This window comes from Hypanus sabinus, chromosome 4, assembly GCF_030144855.1.
Source record: "Hypanus sabinus isolate sHypSab1 chromosome 4, sHypSab1.hap1, whole genome shotgun sequence".
Classification (NCBI taxonomy): Eukaryota; Metazoa; Chordata; class Chondrichthyes; order Myliobatiformes; family Dasyatidae; genus Hypanus; species Hypanus sabinus.
The window spans coordinates 147,202,730-147,230,676 of NC_082709.1; the positions used below are offsets into that span (position 1 = coordinate 147,202,730).

The 27,947-nt window shown below is 39.7% G+C and overlaps 1 protein-coding gene across 6 annotated transcripts in view; it reads right to left on the reverse strand.

Moving 5' to 3' along the window:
- The window catches only part of ccdc181 (coiled-coil domain containing 181), a 48,749-nt gene that overhangs the window by 11,197 nt on the left and 9,605 nt on the right, over positions 1–27,947 (reverse strand). For 5 of the 6 annotated variants that reach the window (XR_009511818.1, XM_059968321.1, XM_059968322.1 and 2 more), the window contains exons 2-4: positions 22,740–22,869; positions 17,427–18,476; positions 13,686–13,826 (exon numbers count right to left, since the gene is read on the reverse strand). Coding sequence is in view for 5 of the 6 variants with exons in the window: in XM_059968321.1 (XP_059824304.1) it covers positions 13,686–13,826; positions 17,427–18,476; positions 22,740–22,853 (1,305 nt within the window). In the remaining variant the exon portion in view is untranslated. Of the gene's footprint in view, positions 1–13,646; positions 13,827–17,426; positions 18,477–22,739; positions 22,870–27,947 lie in introns of those variants that run through there. The other variant, XM_059968324.1, reaches the window with a different exon arrangement.

Consider the following 27,947-nt stretch of genomic DNA (forward strand, 5'->3'; position numbering starts at 1 on the left):
CTTCCTGTACTGAGGTCTATGGGGAAAACTCCACCAGTGTCATGTTCAAGGATCTGCCTCGTCAATGCCTACCCTGAAGGCCACATTGAGAAGAGGATGAGCATGTATGTTGTCTTGGATGATCAGAACAATAAGTCTCTAGCTAAATCACCTTTTTTCAATGTCTTCAACATAACCAATGGCGCTTTGCTTACACTCTTAAAACATGTGCAGGTGTGTCACAAGCAGGCAAAAAGCAAGAGACTTCATTGACGAACCTGTTGATGAAAAGACTCGTTTAGCTCTCCCCATGCTCAAAGATTGCGACAAACCTCCAAACAACAGGAAGGAAATTTCCATTCTAGAAGCAGCAACTCACCACCCTCACCTCAAGTCCCTAGCCAGCAAGATGTCGTCACTCAAATCAAAGGCTGAGATTCTGCTCCTGCTACAAAAAGACATCCTACACGTACATAAGGTACTTGAGCAATGCAATGGACCTCCAAATGCTCCCTTTACACAGGGGTTAACACTTGGGTGGGTCATAGATATAGGTAGCACCACTCCACTTCTGCAGCCCCCGACAACATTTCCCAAACAGCCATGAGCAAGCAAACAACTGCCTTGCTTCCCATACATGCATACTGAAGAAACACTTACAGGAAAAAGCAATTATTCTCCTCCGAAACACCCAAGACATGCTTGCCCTTTCCAAATCGTGATTGCACAAGATCACCTCCAACAAGCTGAAAGTCATGAGTGCATTTCCTCCAGACAACCTTGTGAAAGGGTTGAAAGACCTGGACTTGGGTGTTGACTTCCCTTCCATTCAGAGAATTTAGGTGCAAGTTGGGATGTTACCAGAAATTTGTTCACTTTCCTGGTGTCATCAGTGGAGGAACCGTACACCAGACATGGGGTGTTGTCTACAGTGAATAGCCTGTTTGATCCACTTGGATTCTCTACGCCAGTAGTCTGTGTAGGTGAACAACAGGGTGAAGTGCATAAGGAGATCAACTAGTCCAAAGTAGTGGAAATTTATCCCTATCAACCAGGACACTGTTGATCATACAACAAGATCAATGCTAGGTTAATAGGACATGGTTAATGGGCGGACTCTTGAGCGAGGGAAGATAGATGCATTTCCAAATAAGGATGTTATGGCTCTTGAAGTACTCTTTGCAAATGGCCTTGGCTTATTTGGTGATAACAACTAAGCTGTTTTTTTGTGATAGAGAAGAAGCTTTCATAATTGTACCCACTGCAGCTCTGCATCAATGTTGAGCTGCCTCATGCTTAATGAAGGAAAACTTTTTTTATGTTCAGGGATACATATATCATCTGCAGTTTACAACATATCTTAAGAAAATGAACAGTATAAACAGAAAAATAGACTGTCGGAAAATGATTGAAACTTCAACTCGGGTTACAAATCTGTAAAAATGAAGTCAATATTTTAAATCTACACAGATTCTAGATTTGGTTTGAATTCTCTTTTGCATATTTGACATCATCTAACTGGCTTTTTTTTGAAGTTTGGGTTGGGACAACCTCTTCATTCCCTTTTTACATTTTTTAGTATCTACCTTTGCAGAAAGTTAGAAATAACTTTCAATCATGTTTTATACAAGTTTTTCCCCAACCACATTTTTCTACCTGTGTAATCTGGACCAAAATTTTAAGCAGGTAGAGGAGGTGTATTCTCCACACTTTGTGATAAAATGGGTTTGATTTGGGGATGTGATTTTCCTTTTTTTTAAAATCAATATGTTGAGATGTTTTCTGTCAGTTTATTGTAAACAAGATTTTCTGAAATGTTGTCAAATGTATGTCTGGTACACAATAGTCAGTTTAGTGAAAGACCTGGTCAAAGCATTATGTTATGGCTATGTTTTTTAAATGGATGTATTTTCACTACCTGTGGGTATTGATCCTTCTTGAAGGACGGAATTTTACTCCTCTATTTCAAATCTATTAGGTGGTCTTATTACTTTTTAGTACTTGACTGTGCTATTCAATTGATCAGGAGCACTGTCCCCAATTGTTTTTTTTATATGAAAGCCATTTTATGAAAGTTTTTTTTAATGAAAGTTCAGTTGGTGGCATCTTTTACAGGTACCAGGTGGAGAGTGTTATGTCCTTCTTGATTTGATTTGTTATTTCATTCCTAATTACTAGACTCACTGCTTACTTGTAAGTTCACAGCTGTTGTCAAACTTTCACCATCAGTCTGACCATTTTTATAATGTTTGTACATTTCATTTAGCTGCTATTAGAAGTCAAAGGAATTTTAATGAATAGTTCAATCTATCTTTTGTGAGAACACCAATAAATACTGTCTTTTTACTCAGCTCCTTGCATACTGTAACGTGAGGGTGAATAATAAAACCATTTCCAAACTACAACTACGCGGGGCTGGAGTTTACCTCTCTGCCTAACTTAAGAAAATGGGAAAACTCTCGAGTGAGGGCAGAATAGATACATTTCCAAATAAGGATGTTATGGATCTTTGCAGCTGGCCTTGGCTTATTTGGTTTTAGCAACTGTGGTGTTAATTTGTGATAGAGAAGAAGCTTGCATAATTGCACTCGCTGCAGCTCTGCATCAACATTGAGCTGCCTCATGCTTAATGAAGCAAAACATTTTATGTATGTTCAGGGGTGCATATATTATGTCCAAGTAAGAACATTTTTCTGGGTGCACACACAAAATGCTGGTGGAACTAGGCAGGCTAGGCAGCATCTATAGGAAGAAGTACAATCTATGTTTCAGGTCAAGACCCTTCGTCAGGACTAACGGAAAAAAGAGATAGTAAGAGATAGATAGATAAATAAATAGTGATGGGGTAAGAAGGGGAGGAGGGGCATTAACAGAAGTTAGAGGAATCAATGTTTATGCCATCAGGTTGAAGGCTACCCAGCCGATATATAAGGTGTTGTTCCTCCAACCTGAGTGTGGCTTCATCTTGACAGTACAGGAAGCCATGGATAGACATATCAGAATGGGAATGGGACGTGGAATTAAAGTGTGTGGCCACTGGGAGATCCTGCTTCTCTGGCGGACAGAGCGTAGGTGTTCAGCAAAATGGTCTCCCAGTCCGCATCAGGTCTCACCAATATATAAAAGGCCACACTGGGAGCACAGGACACAGTATACCACACCGGCAAACTCACAGGTGAAGTGTCGCCTCACCTGGAAGGACTGTCTGGAGCCCTGAATGGTGGTGAGGGAAAAAGTGCAAGGGCAGGTGTAGCACTTGTTCCGCTTACAAGGCTAAGTGCCGGGAGGGAGATCGGCGGGACAGGATGGGGAGACGAATGGACAAGGGAGTCGTGTAGGGAGCAATCCCTGCAGAAAGCAGAAAGTGGGGGGGGGGGGGGAGGAGGGAAAGATGTGCTTAGTAGTGGGATCCCATTGGAGGTGGCCTCCTCTACCGTCAAGATGAGGCCACACTCAGGTTGGAGGAACAACACCTGATATTCCGTCTGGACAGCCTCCAACCTAATGGCATAACATTGATTTCTCTAACTTCTGTTAATGCCCCTCCTCCCCTTCTTACTCCATTCCTTATTTATTTATCTATTTTTTTTCTTTTTCTCTCTCTCTCTTTCCCCCTCACAATAACTCCTTGCCTGTTCTCCATCTTCCTCTGGTGCTCCCCTCCCCCTTTCTTTCTTCCAAGGCCTCCCGTCCTATGATACTCCCACTTCTCTAGCCTTGTATCACTTTTGCCAATCAACTTGCCAGCTCTTAGCTTCATCCCTCCCCCTCCTATATTCTCCTATCATTCTGGATCTCCCCCTCCCCTTCCCACTCCACATATTTCTTAAATGTTATAGGTAGAGTGTATATGGTCTTGCTGGTGGGATTTTAGAACGTAGAACAGTACAGCACTGGAACAGGCCCTTCAGTCCAAGATGTAAAATTGGTAATCAAATACCCAGTGGAACTAATCCCTTCTGCCTACACAATGTCCATCCCCATCCTTCCATTTTCTGCAAAGTCATGATCCTCTGGAATGCCTCTATTGTATTTGTATTCAAACCACTCCTGGTGGTGCATTCCAGGCACCTACCACTATATTGATAAATCAGACACTTAAATATTTTCTAGCTTCACACTAGCTAACCACATTTGATTCACAAACTCACAGTTGGTAGCTTTTTCATATAATGTGCATACTGTATTTACTTATATAGATAACTAGTTCAGTTAGTTGATAATACATTTCTTGCTATTTTATCAAAATAATAATAATAATAATAATAAATGGAGAAAGGGAACATAGCCAAAGGATTATTTACTTTTAAGATAGTTTGACTTCCCTACTTCACTAAGCTAAGTCTTCTGGTAATGCTTGAGAAAGCTAGTTCTGTTAATTGTATATTTTAGTGATCTATTTTGTTGACACTGTAACATTTTCAAATCCATATAACAGAACTACTAACAATATACTGTAGAGTTCAGTTTCTTATGTTTGTGCAAATGCATTAAAGCTCTTGCTTTAAATAATAGACAATTAGGCACTTGGCAAGGGTCAATAAAAATAAATAGAGTTTAAGTGGAGTGGCCATTGTGGGAGTAGCTATAGTGTGAGTGGGCCAGTGTTAAAGTGCAGAACTTGATGGCTTGGCTCAAGAGGCGGCAGTGAGGAGAGACTGAAGCTACTGCTGATTTGGGGGTGGGGGGGGGGTGTGTTTAAGCTAGAGGTGCAGGGGGATGGGAACCAAAGTGCCAGGGCAGATAGATGGTGTGATTGTGGGGAAAGATGTTGGTAAGCCTACATATAAAGGCATGAATGGAAAGGTTAAACACGGTGGGAATAATGTTCTCAGTTGCATCTATTTCAATGCAAGGAGTATTGTAGGTAAGGCAGATGAGCTTAGAGCATGGCTCTGTACATGGCACTGTGACATTGTAGCCATTAGTGAGACTTAGTTGCAGGGACAGAACAGGCAGCTCAGTAATCTGAGATTTCATTGATTTAGACATGGCAGTACAAGAAGAATTAAAGTGGGGAAGGGTGGCGTTACTACTCGGAAAATGTCACTGCAATGCTCATACAGGATGGTCTTGAGGGCTCATCTACTAAGGCTGTATGGATAAAACTGAGAAATAAGAAAGGTACATAGTGACCTACATATACTACATATACATATACTACATAGTGACCTCTGTGCCAAAGAGAACAAGTAGCAGACACAAAAGGACAGAATGAGCAACCAAAAGACCCAACCAAAAAACACAGCCACCACTTACTCAGGCCCACACTGCACCAGAATATGTGGATCTCAGTTCGGCCATCTGAACACTCAGCAATGGACAACTCCAATGACTGGGCATCAAAGGGTATGGGGAGAAGACAGGGGAGTGGGGATGACTGGAAGAGTTAGATCAGCCCATGGTTGAATGGTGGAGCAGACTCAATGGGCTGAATGGCCTACTTCTGCTTCTATATCTTATGGTCTTCCAAATCTCTTACTACTTCTTCTTCCAGTTAGACCTGACGAAGGGTCTTGGCCTGAAACATCGACTGTACCTCTTCCTATAGATGCTGCCTGGCCTGCTGAGTTCCACCAGCATTTTGTGTGTGTTGCTTGAATTTCAAGCATCTGCAGATTTCCTCGTGTTTCCATTTTCTGGGCTTAGGAGCATTAGTGTGCTCATCTTGTAACCCACTCCAGTGCTTTTTAGATGGCACAACAGGTTAGATAGAACAAAAAAAAAATCCCTCACATAATCAAAACATTGTGATATGATCCCCATTAAGCTCTCAGGATGCTAAAAGACAATAACGATCCAAAGTCAAGTTCCAGACCAGCCATCAATTGTGGCAGTGTTTACTTGCTGTAATAAGCTAGAAGATGAAGTCAGATAGCATTGTAAACAGCAGCACATCCTTTCCCAATGAGCTTAATGCATTCAATGCAAGTTTTTAACAGAAGGGGATTGGAAGTTACCACCCACCATGGTAACCTCCAGTGCTCCTGACCCCACAATCACCATTGCAGATGTAAGATCACCTTCCAGTGAGTGAACCCATGGAAATCATCTGGCCCTGATGGTGTCTCTGGCCACATCCGAAGATTCTGTGCAGATGGTTGCCAGGGGCATTTACAAACATTTTTTTAACCTCTCGCTACTTCAATCTGAGATTCCCACCCATTTTAAAAAGATTGCTATCATCTCAGTAACTAACAAGAAACGGTAACGTTCCTTAATGACCACCTGGCGGAGAATCTCACCTGGTCCCTCAACACCAGCTCCATAGCAAAGAAAGCCCAGCAGCGCCTCTACTTTTTGTGAAGGCTGAGGAAAGTCCATCTCCCACCCCCCATCCTCATCACATTCTACAGGGGTTGCATTGAGAGCGTCCTGAGCAACTGCATCACTGCCTGGTTCGGAAATTGTACCATGTCGAATCGCAAGACCCTGCAGTGGATAGTGAGGTCAGCTGAGAAGATCATCTTCCCGCCATCACGGACATTTACACTACACGCTGCATCCGCAAAGTAAACAGCATTATGAAGGACCCCATGCACCCGTCATACAATCTCTTCTCCCTCCTGCCGTCTGGGAAAAGGCTCCAAAGCATTCAGGCTCTTACGACCAGACTATATAACAGTTTCTTCTCCCAAGCTATCAGACTCCTGAATACCCGAAGCCTGGACTGACACCTTGCCCTACTGTCCTGTTTATTATTTATTGTAATGCTGGTACTGTTTTTGTGCACTTTATGCAGTCCAGTGTAGTCCAGTGTACGTCTGTAGTCTAGTATAGCTTTCTCTGTTTTTTTTAATTACGTAGTTCAGTCTAGTTTTTGTACTGTGTCATGTAAACCATGGTCCTGAAAAACGTCTCATTTTTACTATGCACTGTACCAGCAGTTATGGTCGAAATGACAATAAAAATTGACTTGACTTGACTTGACCTGACCTGACCTGAGTGGCTCTGACATTCACCATCATGAAGTTGGTCATGCCACGTATTAACTCCAGTCTCCTAAACTATCTCAACCCACCGCAATTTGCCATGCAACAAAACAATCCCACTGGCTCTGCACTCATCTGGACAGTAAAGGCAGCCAGGTTAGATAGTTGTTTATTGAATACAGCTCAACTTTCAATGCTATAATTCCAAGCAAACTCATCACCAAGCCTCTAGACCTAGGACTCAACACCTTCCTTTGCAACAGAACCCTTGACTTTCTGACCAACAGTCTGCAGTCAGCAAGAATAGGTAGCAATACCTGTGCCATGATTATTCTCAATGCTGGTGCCCACAAGGCTGCTTCCTTAGCTCCTGCTCTACCCACTGTACACTCATGATTGTGTGGCCAGATACTGCTCTACGTTTGCAGATATTACCACTGTAAGGGCCATATTTCAAATAACAATGAGTCGTAGTAAAGGAAGGAAATACAAAGCCTAGGGGCATTGTGTAATCACAACAATCTTTCCCTCAGGACCAGCAAAAACAATCAAGCTGGTCAACGACTTCAAGAAGGGGAAGGGTACTGAGGTTGAATAGTTCAGAATTTCAAGATCCTCTCCATCACCAATAGCCTGTGCTTTTCCAACCACATTGATGTGATGCCAAGGAAGCTCCCCAGTGCCCTTACTCCTCAGGAGGCCAAAGAAATCTGGCATGTCCCATTGACCATTATCAATTTTTATTGAAGCACCATAGCAAACATCCTATCTGGATGAATCACAGTTTGATGTGACAAGAAACTGCAGAGACTTTTGGATACAGCTCAGCAAGTCACAAAACCAGGCTCCCCTCTATGGACTCTGTATACACTATCACAGCATCAGTAAAGCAGCCAGCACAATCAAAGTCCACACCCACCTCCCACTGGATAGAAGATAGCAATGCTTGAAAGAAAGCACATATCACCAGGCTCAAGGACAGCTTCAATCCCACTGTTTTAAGACTACTGAATGATTCCCTAGTACAATTAGATGCACTCTTGACCTCCTAATCTATCTCGTTTTAACCTAACAGCTTATGTCTACCTCCACTGCATTTTTTCTGTAATTGTAACATTTTATTCTGCATTCTTATTGTTTTACCTTGTACTCGCTTAATGTATAATGATATTATGCATTATGTTGTAATGAATTGATCTGTATGAACAGTATGCAAGGCAAGTTTTTCCACTGTGCCTCAATACATGCGACACTAATAAATCAATTTACCATCTGGAGTGAATAGTGTCCATAGTAATCAAATATCTAGGATTATAGAAAAAAGTAGATTTCAACTTGATACAGATGGTTATTGCCTGGCACAAAGACAGCATAATAGAAACCTGCCGCCTAAACTTCCAAGGCAACATCGTTACTCCCCATCTGGCATCCACAGGATGTCAAACTTAATTACAGAAACTAAAAGTCAAATAATCATTTCATTAAATCTTTGGCAAAAAAAAAGATAGACAAAGAGACTGGTCTTGAAAACAGTCTTACTAGACAGTCTTTAATCATTCTCACTTCAAAAATACTGGCCATGATAATGTTCCTGCTGGGGATTAGCAAGAAATGCTGGGCCAGTTAACCTTGAGGAGAAGGTGAGCTGATTACCTTGGGGCATGATCAGTCAGGTTGAAATCAGTAGGAACATAGTTTCATTGGCACTTCTGAGTTGATTGCCTAACAAGTTGGATCCTATTATGTACATAAACATAAAATCACCTTGTTTCATTAAATATATTGCTGAGCACAGACAGCACTTGCTGTCAGTAAAGAACTTCATATGATCTTGATAAGTATCCAGTTCCGTGGTTATCATCTCTGCCATCCCAGCTGCTAGAGCAGCAGCTCCAAGTTCAAGCCTTGGTATGGTGAGTTAGGAGCAAGTTTTGCCTTGTTCAGGATGACTCCAACTTCACTACATCTAGCAGTGTGCATAAACTTCAAGCATGCAACAGCAGCAACAGCTTTAGTTGATGCAGGCCTCTTTCTTTTGAACTGTAGATGTGGAATTGTGTAGGTTCTTGGAATTTTCAAACATCTTAGATCCTGAAGGGAAGAACACTAATGATGCCACTGTTCCTGTTTCCCTTAGGGAGTAGGACATCCCATCCACAAGTGTCTGGGTCAATTCTCCTAACATGAAGCATCCCTGAATACTGACTGGAGCAGCAAATCCAAGAAGGTCAAATAGGCTGCTGATAGTCGATAGCAGGCCAAGACAGGAAAAGGGTTTTCAGTATCAGCAACCCAGAAAGTAAGGGTGTCGGTAACAAAGTCCCATCCAAAGCCCAGACTACGTTGCACAGTCCTTCTGTGCAAGATCAAGACTCTGTTACTTTGTCCAGATCTGCAGATGTGAAACGTCGGATGACATCAGCACTGATGGATGAGATTTTAATGAAGTCTGAGATTAGACTGTGTCAACATGTCTTGCACTGTTTTCAACATGCTTCTTCTGCACTAGAAAATAACTTGAGACCATCAACATAGAAATGCCTATGTATTAATGTGCTTCAGTCCTGAATTCCTTCTTTCCCTCAATAGCTGTCCCCTGAAGGTCATAGCTGAAGTACTCCAGAATCTCATTGGCCAGTTGGTGGTCACGAACCACAACAATCTGAGGTAATTTTGATGATCCTCTCTCACTATATACCTATAGAACACTTGTTCAATGTCTGCCATTGCTGCGACAGACTCAAGTTCTGGAGCACATGAGGACCCTGAACAGTCTGTCATTGAAGTCTGGAGCCCACAAGAGCACATTGTTCAATTACATGCTTTTGAACTGTGCACTTGAATCAAAGACTATTCGTATTTGTGCAAATTTCAGAGGACGGTATAGCAAAGTTAGGCAAATACCAGTTTTCTTTGTTGGAATAAAGTGGAGGTACTAACTCAGCATGATTGTTCCTGAAAAGTCTTTCTATTAAGACTGCACTATGGTCTTTTATTTCTGGTATCCTTTTCAATGTGTCAACTGAATACCTGCTCTCTGCCTTTTGGTAAGAGTGAAAAGGAAGGGGAGATACCCAACTGTTTGATTCATCTTCACTAAACTATTTAGTCATGATTTGAAGGAAGACCTCATATTCGATGGAAGATTATACCATCTTCTGTAACAGAAGATCAGCTTGCCTAAATCTGGTTGAGCAGAGGGCAGAGGTAAGCATGTCAGGGTACTTGGTTTTCTTCCCTTCAATCTTCTCTTTCATACAGATTCTACTCTCACAGAGTCTGAAATTAGTTGGACCCACCCCCCCCCCCCATTCTTTAGGACATTAGTCTTAAAAATGTTGACAGTGGGCTGATGAGCACCATTGAGGCAGGCTTCATCCACTATGACCCAACCCAGGTCCAGTCATTGGGCATCAGATGCTTTGTGCGGACAACTGAAGTGTTTACATACCTTTTGTGCACAGATGGAGTATCTACCAAGCAACAGGAGAATCTCAGCAGAATAGCCAATAGGGGAATCTTGTCAGCTATGGCCTTGAGATGTGAATGGCTGCATGCAGCTTCAGGAGTTGGGATTTCATCCCTGTTGTTGGGAATATGGTCACACTCAATGGGGGTTGGTAAGGATAAGATCTCCCCCTCCTATGGACTCAATGACAAATCTACTGGCTCTTCTTCCGGCAACTTTGGATGTTTCAGAACTTGTCTTTAAACTGTATGAGGAAATAGAACTTTGAAAACTGACTATGTCAAAGAATATTGATTTTGCCAATGATACATATTTTTGCTTAGGATATCTTTTCAGATAAATGTTGGGTAGACACATTTCAGAGCAGGATTTACCTTGAAGCCCTTCCCACATACCTCTGTGCATGAGGAAGTAGCTAATCTGATGGCTGCCCGCTGTACTCTGCTACATGTATGCTGGAACCAGTAGTAGCCCTTGGTGCTGGTCTTGAATGAAGTGCTAATATGTGCTGGTCACTGTTGCAGTCAGTGCAGTGTATGCTAGCTTTACAGTCTTGCTTGGTCTGCTGTTGAAGCACAACATTTGAAACATTTTTAATGCCCTTTTTGGAAAGCGCTTCTAGTCTACAAGAGTTTTTTTTCCTGAAACTTCTGCCTTTCCTTCAGGGGTGAGGTGTCTTATGTGTAATGTATTGTGTGAGTATTCGTAGCATCAGACTGCGTATGACGTCAGGACGTAGGTAAGAAAAAATGGAAGTCCGTTGAATAAACGTGGTTGTTCAATCTGCAGCGGTGTCCCAGTTACATCAATACTACATTATGGACTGGGAATTGTCCACTGGGGTTCATAACAAGAGTTTTCTACTTCAGTTTTGTTGTCCATGATAGGGGTTTTGGTTTTCTATGCTTTTGCTAGAGACCTCTCTTTGAATGAGGTGTTGCTGGAAGTTGAGAGCACAAAACTAGGGTCATTCCACATTTCTGCGTGGCAGCAGACAAATTTCACAAAGAATGAAAATGGCGGATAGTGTGGACATGAGGCTTCATTTTATACCTGAATCCTTCAGTTATCCAATGTTCTTACATATTGTTTGGTAGTTTCTCCACTATAGGGTTTATTCCTCTTGCTGTGTTCTAGTAGGTTATTTAAAGTTGCTATAGCCAGGGATTATAGTAGGGATAAATTCCCAGTACCTATTAAATGCTACCAAAGGTATACATCTTAAATAGCCTCTGACAACTAGGTCCAGCTCCTGGCCTTCTTGTGTGGCTTAGCTACTAAGCTCAGTAGAACCATTTCTAATGACAGGAGCAGGGCAAAGGTGGGTTACTGGTGCTTTAAAGCCAGTTGCTTCAGGTTGACAGCTCATCTAGGAGAAGGAAAACTCTGATCTCAAGCCTCCCCTGCCTGGTGGCTAGACCCACTCATGGGGAAGGCTTTCGGAGTAAACCCAGAGGAAAAATCCAGAGATAGTCCTTAAAGCAGTCCTACATTGAGTTCAGTGCTAAGTGGCAACTCATACGATGCTGCTGATGCCAAACTGTATCGCTCTCTGCCATTCCTTTGCATACATCAGCTACATAGAGAGGGGGAGCCTGCTATATTGGTAACAGCTTGCTCTCCATATTGTACTGCCCTGGCTTGCTTATCATGTAGAGAGCTGGAACGCAACATCCGTGATCAATCAGAGGGCTAACAGAAGGCCTCCTGTGTCCAAGTAACTCAGTCCTAGTAAGTAATCCTCATTTTTTTTGCAGCCAGAGATCTGCAAGCTCCAGTAGTTTCTGCAGTTTTGTGTGGTGCTTTGGAAAATAATCAAGTCTGCTGGAGAGAGATTTGATTTGCTCTGAAGAGCCTTAGCGTTTGTCCAGCCTCTGTCACAGCATTTGTAACCCTGAGGTGGATTACTAATGTGCACTGCCCTAACCCTTCTTGCAATGACTCCCCACCAAGCTCCAGCTCTTCACTAGGTTTGAGATCAGTCCTTCCATGGCATTGTGAAAGCTCGACTTCCAGTAGAGATAACTGGCAGGCTGGTTGTTGAACACTTTTAGTCCTTCAGTGACTACGTCTCAATGAGCCAGACACCAAGCCAAATCTAATGTACCAATGGCTCCTAAATGAGGGCATTGTGGAGACTGGTTTGTTACATGTGTTCAGTCTGTCCACGTCTGTGGAGCTTGGGTTGGCATTTGACTGAGGCCTTTGGTGTGGTTGAACTGTGGAAGGGAGTGTTATGGGTCTTTGCTGCTGTAAAACTTTACTTTCAAAAGCTGGACTATGTGAAAGACATGTTGGCTGTGTGGTGTGGACAGCTTCTTGTAGAGAAGGAGCACTGCAGTTTTTATAGTCAAAATATGCTTGGACATATTCTTTAGTAAGATGTATTGGCTGTTGTGAGAGCAAAGCATGACTGATTCTGGTTACAGACTCTCCACTAAGTCAACTGTTGTTTCATACACCTTTACCTCTGCCGAGGCAGCCTCAGCTTCACGCTCTTCCTTGGGCACACTTAATGTAGCCTCTACACACACTTTCTCCATGTCTTAGTGAGCTTTCTCCATTTGCACCTCAACTTCACATGTAACATAAACCACTCTTGCCATTTCAGCTCTGGTATGGACTCATGCTGCAGCTGTGCTAATCATGGATTCATTCAAGCAATGTGATGACATGATAGATGTACCACATTCTGACCTCACTTCCAGGTCTGGGCGATCGAGGTTGCCTGGGTTGGAAGCGACTGTGGTGTTCAGGCACATCTTCAGTCCGTGGGCAATGCCTTTGAAGACAAGTTACCTTTTCACTCTACTACTCTTGTAGTGCATATGTACGAAACTATACAGTGAGTTAAACACCTTCTCAAAAATCACCCAAGATGAAGCTTCCTTCAGAGTTTTTAAATGAGATCTTACTTGTGAAAAGATAATGCTGTTTCAAGGGCAAATAAAGGAAGAATGGAGATGGCTGTCTTTCCTCTATGTGCTTCAAATTGAAATCCAAATTAACACACACAGGAAATATATATATACACATACACACAAACAAATAGAAAGCTTACAAACAGGAAGTGATGCTCATATAAAACAACCTGTGCCTCTAGAGGTCAAAACAGGAACCATCAATTATATAATAGTAAAGTTAACAAAAGAAGTAAAGAAACAAATAGACAGCTTTAACTCCTGAAGAAAATGCAAAGTTGATAATGATTAAAATTGCAATCAGAGCCAATATTCTCCACAGTGTAATTTGATTAAATAGGCAGGTTAGATTTCATATTTCGAGAAAAGAATAATTCTAATTACCTTACTATTCTTTTTTTCTATTTCCTTTGCACATTGAATTCTCTTTTCTTTTTGGTGCTGCTGTTTCTTCTTTTGAAGCCAGATCCCAAAAGCTATCTTGTTCTCCTCTTTCTTCCGCTCTTCTTCATCAGTTTTGCTGGCCTGTATCATAGGTAATAAATTACCATACTAAATTAAACCATAATAAGGGTCAACATGGATTTATTCTTATCAAACCAGATTGTCATGCACCTCAAATCCAAGCAGTTTTCAAACCAGCCTCTCTCTCCTTAGGTACAGCAGTTTCTACAGAATAGTTGCTTAGAAACTACATTAGTTACCACATTTTTTCATGAATTAGAATATTTTCTTCATTTTTTAACAATAAGCTCATATTTTCCTTAAACTAGGAAATTTATGTGAAAGGCAGAAGCTCATAATGAAGGGCAACGTTAAAAACAAGAGGAGATGCAAATCATAAGGTGGCATGGATACCCAAAATAAAACTTTGAAAAAATGCTGGAAATGTTAAGAAGAACTAGCAGCATCTGCAGGAGAGAAAGAATTCACACCTCAGGTAGATTGGCTTTCATCACCAATGTTAATGCTCTTCTCCCTCCAATGATGCATCCTGAGCTGATGAATGTTTCCAGCATTTTCTGCTTCTATTTCAATTTCAATGTTTGCCTCTGGTGTTAACACTCAATTTTGTATCTTAAGAGCAAAGGAAGTCCAAGGGTGACAAGAAGTATTAGTTCCACATTTATGAAATCCAGGCAAAGAATTTTTAAATTAAAAGCCTTGAACTGCCATGATACTGCAGATTTGAGTCTTATACATTTGGAAGAGTGGAAATATTCAAGAGCATACCTTCTATTCTATTCAGATCAAGTTTTAATTAGAATGTTATCAGTGAAATGCAGATTAAAAGCTGGCAAGGAATTTTTAAAATCAATTATAATACAAGATTTTATCAGCATGATATAGAGCACTTGGTTTTAGTGAATACAACACCAACATAATTTATAAATTATATTGTCCCTTAAAGCTGATACATAAACATATTTTCTGTTTCAAAAATCCAACAATGGAATTAAAAACAAATAGAAGAACAGAAATGGCATGTTTGGTAGTATATTTAAAATGAGGTGAAATCAGTGATGAAAATTCACAAAAGCGATAAGCAGAGCACAATTAAGAAATTGGGGGCATAATCAAGTCTATAAGAAATGAGCCATCAGCTAATACTGAGGAAAAAATAGCACACTGTGCATACTACTAAATTGTACAATGAGGTTATATGACTGAGGATAAATTTCTACTCTAACTTCTTGCTGATTCTGCGCAGAAAGCCGTGTCACAATTGCAATGATCTTCCAAGAAGGGAGACAAAAAAAACTCAAATAATTTAGGAAATAGTGAATTATGTGGAATTGTCTCAGTTTGAATCCTTGGCTCTTCTATCTAATTTCTCTCAGGTTTATGTATTTGACTTTTTTTAAGTGAGAATGTTTCAATTTACATTAAATTTGATTTTCAAGTAACAGTTCAATGATTTTCTCAAAGTTACAGTGTGGTTTTCTTCAATATGGCTAAAAGCTGCATGTTTTTAATGTAATTGTTACACACCCAGGTCCAACTTTTATAAATAAGTGGCCAGTGGCATAACCAAATACATGCTTAGATTTATGGTTTTACAAAGGCAAAGTATACTCGACCTCACGATATATACATAACTTTACTAACCCAATGTATTCATATTCCATGATGTATTTTTCTATTTTTGCTGTTGGAACATTAAATACTTTGTCTGATATGGAGCAGATTTTGTCACTCCCCTAACAAGGGAAAATTGGACATGCATTTATAACACGAAAAATATGTGCAAAGGATAAGAACAGCAGTGAAAATAGTTTTCTTTGCTGAAATAGTAAATCCTTCTATCAAAGTTAAGCCTAAATCCTTCTCCTGGGTAATAAAATGTTATACAATGGATTCCAGTTAATTGCTCCATTGGTTAATCAGGGTAGCTGCTTATTTGGGACACTGGGACACTCTTAAAGAACCAAAAGTAATGAAGAAAATAGCTGGTATTCCCTTCACATATTTGGGACACTATGCTGTTTAATTGGGACAGGAGACTGTTGCTGAACAGTTTCTAACTAGCGACAGTCACATGAACTTGTGTGGATGTTAGACACTACACAATGCTTAGAGCAGTTTTTAAATAGCACCATTTGCATGTGTTTTTATTCAAAAAGCAGATTTTTGTCAATGGGAGTTGGCGATAAATAAATAGTGAGACGATTTAGAATTATTTTGCTCACTGCAGTGTCAAGCATTCAGGCTTGGAGATGCCAGAAACCATTGGGAGTGAGAGTGAAACAATTTCACTTCTTCAACAATTTAGGACCTATGAAGCACTGGAAGGTCTCGACAATCATCTTGAATGTTACAATACAAATTAAGATTTGGAGGATGCAATTTTTGAAAGCTTCATATGAAAGCAGTCCATTATCTGCACTAGGTGTCTATGCTAATTTTGTCAACCATTTACAGTCAATCAAAAGAACTCAGCAGCATTCTGGTCGTATGTCATGTCTGATGATGACAATGAAATCTGTGCTGGAGTATTTCTGAAGTGAGAAGTCCATTGTACTGAAACAGTTCCACTTTCTCGACCTTAGAAGTTCAGGTGCAGAGGTATGAGTACCTTATCTTGCCTTTTGCTCTCCATGAAGTGTTGCAGTGAGCTGAGTGTCCAGTGGGGACCAAAAGTGAGTGAGCTGCTCCATAATGGACATGATAAGCCCATTCACTATAGGTGCTACTCTCCCTGGACATCCCATAGAAGGCAGATTACACCAGATGAATTCCTCTGTGTGATAAATATTGGCAACTAATACAATTTTATAGAACTGTGGTAGTATTGGTAATGCTCTAATTTGTTCTGTATCTTATTTAAATACATAATTTGTATTAATTTCTGTAGTTAGTTTAGTAATTATGTAGTTTGGCTTCATTATACCTTTTAATCTATTTCCATGGAGGAGGAAATAGGTTGGGTCAACCATGGATATTGCACCCTAGCACCCCAGCTGTGATTCACAAGCCAGGGCTGTACACTATGGAGAGCAAGAAACAGGCTCCCCCTCTCTACACAGCTGATGAATCCAAAGAAACAACAGAGACCAATACAGTTTGATACCAGCAGCATCACAGAAGTTGCCAGTCAAAGTTGAACTCAATGTAAGACCTCCTTAGTGACTCACGTACTAGGTTTTTCCCTCAAGGTTTGCTCCCGAAGCCTTTTCCGTGAGTGGGTGTAGCTGCAAGGCAATGGAAGTTTGGGATCAGAGTTTTCCTTCTCCTAGGTGAGCTGCCAGCCACTGCTGATGAGCTCCATCTGCCCGAAGCCAGTGGTTTTAAGGTGCTAGTAACCCACCTTTGCCCCTTCTCCTATCAGTAGAAATGGTTCCACTGGGCTCAGTAGTTAAGCCACAAGTTTCCATGAAACTTTGGCTAATTGTGATAGTTGCTTAATTAGGCTAAAAATGCACAGGTGCTGATGTGTCCCTATTAACCAGAATCCACTATATTTCCATTTATGTATAATATACGTACAACTTTATTTATATTACACAAAATGAAACTAAAGAAAATCTCATGTTCTCCATGAAAATTATATAGATACTATAAGAAAGCAGAAACAATTTACAAGCAGATGAACTTGATTTATATAGTTTAATAAACAAAGAATACCTCTGTCTTTGACTGCATCTTCTTTTGTTGAGTTCTCCAGTTAAGCTCTTTATGTTCTGGGGTAATAACATCGGCAGATTGTTTTGAGAAAACTGTTGCAGATTGCACTCTTCGAGATAATGACTTTTTAGTTCTATTCTTCTGTGCATTGGATGAAGAAGTTACTTCAGCTTTTCGTTCATCTTTTGGTTTTAGTGTATTAAGTATTTCTGTTGGGAAGGGAGATAAACTGTTCTGGATGCTTGAGAGGTTTTTTCCTTTAAAATTTTCCAATTGTTCCCATGCATTTTCACTGAAATCAATACAAATCTGAGGTAGAGTACCTTGACTTTCAAAATCCTGTAAACTCAGTAGTTCAAATTTTCCATCTTTTACCATCAACACTTCTTTGTCCTTGTTTTTATCCTCATCCCACTGTTTGCCTGTATCACCTTTATGAGCATCATCTGGAATGTGCATTTCAGACATCTTATCTATGAGCTCTTCATTATTATCTTTTTGAGCATCATTTGAAATGTGCATTTGAGACATCTTATCTATGACCTCTTCTTCATTGTCTTTTTGAACATCATTTGAAATATAGTTTATAGACTTTGGACCTGTGATCTCTTCATTGTCTCTTTCTATTTCAGCAAACTCTGCAGGTGGGACCACCAAGTCAACTAAATTGTCTTTGAACTTCAATCTGCGCTCTCGATTTTGATCCACAGGATCTTCATCCTTCAGTTCCTTGTTGGCCTGTTCAATCTTTTCCATTATGTAGCGCTTTACTTCCTCATTCTGCTCCTTGTCTTGCTGTTCCTCCTGCTTTAATTCTTGGAATGAGCTTTCACTGACTGCCTCTGATATGGGAGCAAAAGTAATGGTGGTAACATTTTCCCCTTCATTAGCCTTTTCCATATCATTATGTGAATCTTCATTCAATTCACATGATTGTTCTACTTCATTCCCAGAATGCTTTTCATCATCTGTGCTTTCTCTTGCTGCTTCTTCATTATCATCTAGTTCTTTATCAATTTTGGCTTCAATGTTTTCATCTTCTTCAAAATCCTGTGGAGAACCAAATCATTCACCCAAGTATACCTTTATTTTTATTCATACAATGTTCTTAACAATGCCAGAAAGAAGATCCATTGAAATTTGGTGGCTATTTAAACTATTTGCAACTAATATAAATTATATCTTATTAGTCAAATGCTGAACCAGACGAGGACTAATATCCTTGCAGGCAGGTTTACTAGAACTGTTGTGGAAGGTTTAAACTAATTTGGCAGGGGTGTCGGAAACTGAGTGATAGTACTGAGAATGGGGCAGATGGCATACAAGTAGAGCCAATGTGTAGTGTCACTGTCGAGAAGGACAGGCAAAAAGGATAGGGGAAGATGATAGGACAAGACTGCAGTCAGTAGGATAGGTTGCAGTGTAACGGGGGACAAAATTGAAAAGGTGATGAATGCAGGTCTTAAGGTGTTATATTGTATTTGAATAAACACAGTATATGGAATACGGTAGATGATCTTTTAGTGCATTTGGAGATTGTACATATGACATTGTGGGCGTCACTGAGTCAGCTGTGAAAGAAGATCATATTTGGGAGTTTAACATCCAAGGTTACACATTGTATTGAAAGGACAGTCTGGTAGGCAGAGGGAGTGGATGGCTCTGTTGGTAAAAAAAAATTAATCAAATCCTTAGGAAGAGGTGACATAGAGTCAGAATATGTAGAATCATTGTAGATATAAGGAATTACAAAGATTTTTTAAAAACCCTGCTGGGAGTTATATATAGGCCTCCAAACAGGAGGCAGGATGTGGGCTAAAAATGACAACGGAAGATAGTAAATGCATGTCAAAAGGGCAATGTTACAATAGTTTTGGGGGATTTCAATATGCAGGTAGATTGTGAAAGTCTGGTTGGTGCAGATTTTGGATCCTAAGAGAAACAATTTGCAGAATGTCTATAAGATGGCTTTTTAGAGCAGCTTGCGGTTGAGACCACTAGGTGATCAACTATTCCTGGATTGGGTGTGTGTAATGAACCAGATTTGATTAGGGAACTTAATGTGAAAAAACTTTAAGAGGCAGTGATTATAATATGATAGAATTCACCCTGTAATTTGAAAGGGAGAAGCTAAAGTCAAATGTAATATTTTTATAGTGGAGTATATGGAATTACAGAGACATGAGGGAGAAGCTGGCCTAAGCTGGTTGGAAGGGGGCTCTAGCAGGGATGGTGGCAAAGCAACCATGGCTGGAGTTTCTGGGAACAACTTGGAAGATGCAGGATAGATACATCCCAAATAAATATTCTGAAGGCAGGATGACACAACCATGGCTGAGAAGCGAAATAAAGCCAACATAAAGCAAAACAGAGGACATATAACAGAGCAAAAAATAGTGGGAAGGTAGAGGATTAGGAAGCTTTTAAAAACCAGCAGCAGGCAATTTTAAAAGCCATAAGGAAGTAAAAGATGAGACATGAAGATAAACTAGCCAATAATATCAAAGAGGATACCAAATGTTTTCTCAAATATACAAAGAGAGGCAAGAGTATATATCGGACCACTGGAAAATGATGTTGGAGAGTTAGTAATGGGGGACAAGGGAAATGGCAAACTGAATGACAAAGTATTTCGCACCAGTCTTCACTGTGGAAGACATGAGGAGTATACTGGAAGTTCAAGAATGTCGGGAGCAGAAGTGTGTGCAGTTTATATTACTAAGAAGGAGGAGCTTGGGAACTGAAAGGTCTGAAGATAGATAAGTCACGTGGACTAGATGGACTACATCCTAGGGTTCTGATAGAGGTAGCTGAAGTGATTGTGGAGGAATTAGTAATGATCATTCAAGAATCACTAGTTCTGCATGGTTCCAGAGGACTGGAAATTTGCAAATGCCACTCCACTCTAAGAAGGGAAAGAAGCAGAAGAAAGAAACTATAGACCAGTTAGCCTGACCTCAGTGGATAGGAAGATGTCGGAGTCAATTGTTAAGGATGAAGTTTCAGGATACTTGCAAGGACATAATAGGCCAAAGTTAGCATGGTTTCCTTAAAGAAAAGTCATGCCTGACAAATCTGTTGGAATTCTTAGAGGATATTACAAGCAGTATTGATGAGGGAGAATCGGTGGATACTGTATACTTAGATTTTCAGAAAGTTTTTGGAAAATATGCTGCACATAAGGCTGCTTAGCTAGATAACAGCCCATGGTATTACAGGAAAGATACTAGCATGAATAGAGCATTGGCTGATTAGCAGGTGGCAAAGAGAGGTAATAAAGGGAGCCTTTTCTGACTGGCTGCCAGTGGCTACTGGTATTGGGACCACTTCTTTTAACATTGTATGTCAATTATTTTGAAGAAGGAATTGATGGCTTTGTGACCAAGTTTGTGGACGATATGAAGATAGGTGCAGAGGCAGGTAGCATTGAGAAAGCAGTAAGGCTGCTGTTGGAATTAGATAGATTAGGAGGATGGACAAAGAAGTGAATGGTCCTGTATTTTGGTAGAAGAAACAAAAGCTTAGAATATTTTGTAAATTCAAAAACCCAAAGTGCAAAGGGACTTGGGAGTGCTTGAGCAGAATTCCCTAAAATTTAACCTGCAGGTTGATTCCATGGTGAGGAAGGCAAATGCAATGTTAGAATTAATTTTGAAAGGACCAGAATATTAAAAAATGGGTGTAAAGCTGAGGCTTCATAAGGCACTAGTGAGGTCTCACTTGAGTACTGTGAGCAGATTTAGGCCCCTTAGTTGAGAAAGGATGTGCTGACATTGCAAAGAGTTCATCATATGAGCAGTGTTTGATGGCTCTGGGCCTGTACTCGCTGTAATTTAGAAGAATGGTGGGGAGGGAGGTGGAGATCTTATTGAAACCTATTGAATGTTGAAAGAGTGGATGTGGTAAGGATGCTTCTAAAGGTGGAGGAGTCTAGGACCACAGAGTACAACCTCAGAATTGAAAAACATCATTTACAGCAGAGATGAGGAGGAATTTCTTCAGCCAGAGTGTGGTGAATCTGTGGAATTCATTGCAATAGACAGCTGTGGAAACCAGGTTCATTTAAGACAGAGGTTGATAGGTTCTTGATTAGTCAGAATATAAAAGGTTACAGGGAGAAGATAGGAGATGGGGTTGAGAGGGAAATGGATCAGCCATGAACAAATGGCAGATCAGACTCAATGGGCTGAATGGCCTAATTCTGCTTCTATGTCCTATGGTGTTAGAATTCACATCTATCTGAAGAATAAACTGTCTACTCTATTCATTGCCAAGACCAGAACATTCAGTGCAGATTGAATTTTAAATAGTCACAAAGTAGTAAGAAAATTAAAACCAGTGGAATTCTGGGAAGTATTAGGAGTGATTCAAATACAAGAAAGGGAAAGGATTAATGAATGGAATAAAGGATAATTGTCTTTTTTAATTGGAAATAATCTTGTAACTGAAAAAGAAAGAAAAATAGTTTGGAGGATAAATGCATGAAAGGAAGGGGAGGAAGGAGAAGAGGCTAGTAAGCCAGAAAGCTGGAAAAAGAAATCAGTAAATGCCATAATTATGCAGTATTCTCTAGGGTAATAGAATACACAGTGGGCTAGATTTGCTAGATGACAGGTTAATTGGCTGTAGATTAGGTGGGTGACAAGAGAATGACGGTGGGGGGGCATCGAGAGGAGTTTACTGGGGGGTATGGGAAGAGTGGGAGAAGGGTAGGTTGGTTCTGGATGGTGGATGCTCATTGGTGTTTAATGTCTGGTGCAGACATAATAGGCCAAAGGACCTTTCTTCATGAGGTAGCCTTCCACAGTTCTGAGATACTGACAAAAATATAAAGCAGGGTACTGGTAGAGGCTTGTGTATTCAAAGCTTAGGAGAAACTAAATAATTTTCAAGACTATACCAACAATAATTAAAAACAAGTTAAATACATTAAAATATAATATATGCAAAGTTATAGGATTACATAAAAATAGGTTACAAAGGAAAATATATCATAAAGCCTAATTTCAAACAGCAGTTTAATTTAATCATGATTAACTGAGATTGAGATGTTTCCCCATTTTAAATTTTATTTTTATTAATTTTGCACATGCTAAAAAAACTTAAGAACATTGGCAACAAAATAGGTTGAAATTCACATAAATTTTCATTTTATTTCAAGTTGTCTATCTGCCAATTTTACTGTACTTAGATTAAAGTTAATCTAATTGGGGTTCATGATATAAAGGTTAACATACGTGTTGTATGGAAGTATTTCTATCTTACTAGTATCACTGGATATGCCTAGAATACAAAACTATTTTTATTTATTACCTCTGGATCTTCATCACTATTTTTTGTTTCTTCATTGATTAGCCAATCAAGATCTTTCTCAAAGTCATCTTCATATTCTTCAACTTGTGAAGAAATACTATTCTCTTCACTCATTTTTGTTTAGCGATTCCTTTAATATTGTAGAAGGAAGACAATGAGAATAAGAGTACAATTTGAACCACTATTATCACTTCTTTTTAAGAACAAGATATGCAGGATGTCATGATACAAATATACAGTAACATAGGCCAACTAGTCACAGCTAGTAACAGATATCATGAATTCAGACCAGCAATACATTTTCAATCTCTATGAGCACAACTATAATACACAGATTTGCTCTGACCAAGACCAACTTCAACACACCAAGAGGCTACTGAAACTCCTATAGGAAATCTAGCAGCTGCTCTGAGTAGTGCCAGAGGTTTTGGTTTACGGGAGTATTTCTCTAACATTCCCAACCAGCCCTTTGACTAGTGACTAGCAAGTTAATAAAAACAAACTTTATGCACATTCAGGCAACAATAATCATTCTTCATTCAGGAAGATCAGGCTGAGTGTGTACACGCTCTCCATTTAATCAACATTTAATAGAAAAACAATGCTTCAGAAGATGAGAATTCTCCATTCAAAACAGTTCTTCTTAAGCACTGGTAGCCTTTTCTTAGTAGCATTTACAGTCCCTACATAGTCAATATACTGATAACTTTGGGTCAGAAACCCTAGTATTTAAACCTAACAGCAAGATGGCTAGAATAAGAACAATGAAATACTAAATAATGACAATAAAAACATTGCTTGAGGGTTGTTGTTTTTCAATGTAAAGTCCATATTTTTATATAAACCAGAGAACTGCATCTGCACTGAAAAGGCATGTGGAAGTAATTTTAATTGTGTTGTTCCAAAATCTCAGTTGAAAAATAGTAATTACTACTCTGGCCACTCCTAAGCAAAACATCATGCAAAGTTACCATGTCCTTGGGTCCCACTTTGTCTTGCTGATATTTTCTTGAGCTGCCAGTTGTCCATTTTCATGCATGCTGGTACATTGCCCAATTGGCTTTTTTGTGAAATATATACACACTATTACTACTATACCTTACTATAATGCAATCCCAAGAATTTTCAATTAATGTCCTTGGCACAATTTATGTTTTGTTGAATGCAATGCAATTATCATTCACAATCAACATCAAAAAATATTACAAAATTCATCCAGTACCTATTCATCTAGTTCATCATGTCTCTGAGAGATTAATGCCGAACAATCATAAAAAAATTACAAATCAGAGAAAAAAATTCAGTATCAAAATATTCTGGATATATGGTATTTATATTACAAGCTATCTACTTACTGACTGAGTATTACAAAGTCAATTACTTTAAAATCAGAGACACACTTGGGATTCTGATAATATCAAATAATTTATTGTTGAAGATTATAACTGTAGGATAGTAAAACAAGCAACATCTTAGATTTCACAGAATATCATCAATTATGTAAGATAATTTTGTCATTACATATGGATAATTGAAAAGAAACATAAGCACAAAAGATTCTGTAGATGCTGGAAATCCAGAATAACATACACAAAATACTGAAGGAGCCTAACAGGTCAGCCAGCATCTATGGAAAGGAATAAAGAGTCTTCCCCCTCCCCACCTTCTTATTCTGGCTTCTTCCCCTTCCATTCCAGTCCTGAAGAAGGGTATCTGCCCTAAACATCAACTCTTTATTTCTTTCCACAGATGCTGCCTGACCTAAGTTCCTCCAGCAGTTTTTTTGGATAACTGCAATCCTCATCCTTACACCAAGCTGTTTATTTATTCTTTACGCATAAGGACTATTACTTAGTTGCTTGAAACATTTTTATTTTAAAGCTTCTGCTATATTGAAACAATAATATCTAATGCAAATTCATTTGTAGTGGTAATATAACAATCTTATTGCTAAACTTGAAAGTCAATCAAGAAAGGCTGGAAGAAAATGGAGTCAGGGGGCAAGGAAATGTAATTTATTTTGTTACTTACATGTTTAAACATAAATAAATAAATATCTTAAATACTTTAAAAATAAAAGAAAACTGACTTCAACTTAAGTAAGAAATTTCTGGACAAGTGATCTTGGTCAAAATGATATGATACATGGGGGGAGTGCTACCTTAAAGAAAGAGGGAGAGGTAAAAATGTGCTATAAAATAATTCAAATTAAGTAACATTTGAAAATCAAAGCTTTCAACCTTTCCCTATATCTCAGGTCCTCAAGTTTCAGTATCCTTGTAAATTTTCTCTGTGCTCTTTCAATCATATTTACTTCATTCCTGTAGGTAGGTGACCAGAACTGTACACAACACTCCAAATTAGGCATCAAATTATGGATCTCTTTTCCAGATCCCTTTGTTCTACAGCACTCCTCAGAGTCCTACCATTCACTGTCCTACTCTGGTTTGTACTGCCAAAGTGCAAACCTCACACTTGTCTACATCAAGTTCCATCTGCCATTTTCCAACTGATTTTTCTACCTGGTCCAGATCCTACTGCAAGATTTGACAGCCCTCTTCACTGCCCACTAGGCCTCCACCTCGGTGTTATCCACAATTTGCTGATCCAGTTCCCACATCATCATTCAGATTGTTAATACAGATAATAAACAACAATGGACCCAGCACCGATTCTGTGGCACACCACTCACCAGTCGCAGTCCTCCAATAGGAGAGGCAACTATCTACTACCACTCTCTGACTTCTCCTGCAAAGTCAATGTCATAACCAGTTTTCTACCTCATTCTGAACGCCAGCCACCGAACCTTCTTGACAACCTCCTATGTGGGACCTTGTCTAAGGCTGTGCTAAGGTCCATAAATACAACACCCACTGCCTTGCCTTCATCAACCTTCCTGGTAACCTCCTGAAAAAGTTGTGAGATTGGTTAGACACAATTTAACATGCACAAAACTATGTTGGCTAACAGGCCCTATCTATCCAAATACTCACATTACAGTCATTAGAATACCTTCCAATAACTGAATCGACTTTATTTCTTACATCCTTTGCATATGCAAGGAGTAAAAATATTTATGTTATGCCTCCATCTGAATGTGCAATGTGTAAATTATGTAATTTCTAATAAATAGTATGTATAGTAAGACCTACAACAGAACAGTCAATATGCCTTAGGAATACAATCGTGTCAGCATAAATTAATCAGTCTGATGGCCTGGTGGAAGAAGCTGTCCCAGAGCCTGTAAGTCCTGGCTTTTAAGCTGCGGTACCATTTCCTGGATGGTAGCAGCTGGAACAGTTTGTGGTTGGGGTGACTCAGGTCCCCAATGATCCTTCAGGCTCTTTTTACAAACCTGTCGCTGTAAATGTCCTGAACAGTGGGAAGTTCACATCCACAGATGTGCTGGGCTGTCCACACCACTCTCTGCAGAGTCCTGCAATTGAGGGAAGTACAGTTTCCACACCATTTACCCATTACTGGTGTTGGTTTCACTGGCCTCCAGATTCCTGGCAGATTCTTAAGCATCTTTCTTGTACAACAGAACATTAGCCATTCTCAAATCCTCAAGCACCTCACTCATGCTTAAGGGCATTTAAATATCTTTACTGGAACCCCTGCAATTTCTACACTAACCTCCCACTAAGTCTAAGGGAACACCTTGTCAGACCCTGGGGATTTATCCACCTTAATTTGCCTCATGACAGCAAGCAGCTGTCTGTAATCCAAATACGGTCCATAGGCACTCTGCCGTTTTGTCACACTCCTATAAATTCTATGTCCATCTCCCAAGTAAATACAGAAGTAAAAGACAAGTAACACACACAAAACGCTGGTGGAACACAGCAGGCCAGGCAGCATCTACAGGGAGAAGCACTGTCGATGTTTTGGGCCGAGACCCTTCGTCAGGACTAACTGAAAGGAAAGATGGTAAGAGATTTGAAAGTAGTGGGGGGAGGGGGGAATGCGAAATGATAGGAGAAGACCGGAGGGGGTGGGATGAAGCTGAGAGCCGGAAAGGTGATTGGCAAAAGGGATACAGAGCTGGAGAAGGGAAAGGATCATAGGACGGGAGGCCTAGGGAGAAAGAAAGGGGGAGGGGAGCACCAGAAGGAGATGGAAAACAGGCAGAGTGATGGGCAGAGAGAGAGAGAAAAAAGAGGGGGGAAAATACTAAATATATCAGGGATGGGGTAAGAAGGGGAGGAGGGGCATTAACGGAAGTTAGAAAAGTCAATGTTCATGCCATCAGGTTGGAGGCTACCCAGCCAGTATACAAGATGTTGTTCCTCCAACCTGAGTGTGGCTTCATCTTGACAGTAGAGGAGGCCATGGATAAACATATCAGAATGGGAATGGGACATGGAATTAAAATGTGTAAACATTGTGTAAAATGTGTAAACAGAAGTAAAAGACTCTATTTAAGATGCCCCCACCTCTTTCAGTTCCATGCATAGATAACCATGCTAATCTCCAAGAATTTAGTCCCTTGCTCTCCTTTTATTCATATCTGTAGAAACCCTTAGGATTCTCCTTAACCTTGTCTGCCAGAACCAACCTCATGCCTTCTATTAACCATCCTGGTTTCACACTTAGGTATTCTCTTTTTAAATCTTTTTATTAATTTTTAAACAAACATAAATGAAACATGAATACAGAGAGTTTGAGAGTACATAATTAATAGGTTAAGGTATAAATACAAATAGATGATAATCCATATATAACCTCCCAAACTCATAGTAATTATGAAAAATGGAGTAAAAAGAAAAAAAAACAAAAAACCTAACCAACATGGGCCATTGCATTATGTCAAATATACACAGTAGCATCAATAACTCCGCACCTCCATCCAAATAATTAAGGTTAATAAAAATAAGGTTTAGGAAAAATCAGTTTAACTCATATGAAAATGTTGAATAAATGGTCTCCAAGTTTCTTCAAATTTAACTGAAGGGTCAAAGACAATACTTCTAATTTTTTCTAAACTCAAACAAGAAATAGTTTGAGAAAACCACTGAAATATAGTTGGAGGATTAATTTCTTTCCAGTTCAATAGGATAGATCTTCTAGCCATTAATGTAACAAATGCAATCATCCGCCAGGCTGAGGGGGATAAGCAACTATTATCCACCATTGGTAAACCGAAAATTACAGTAATAGGATGTGGTTGCAATTTAATATTCAGAACTGTTGAAATAGTACCGAAAA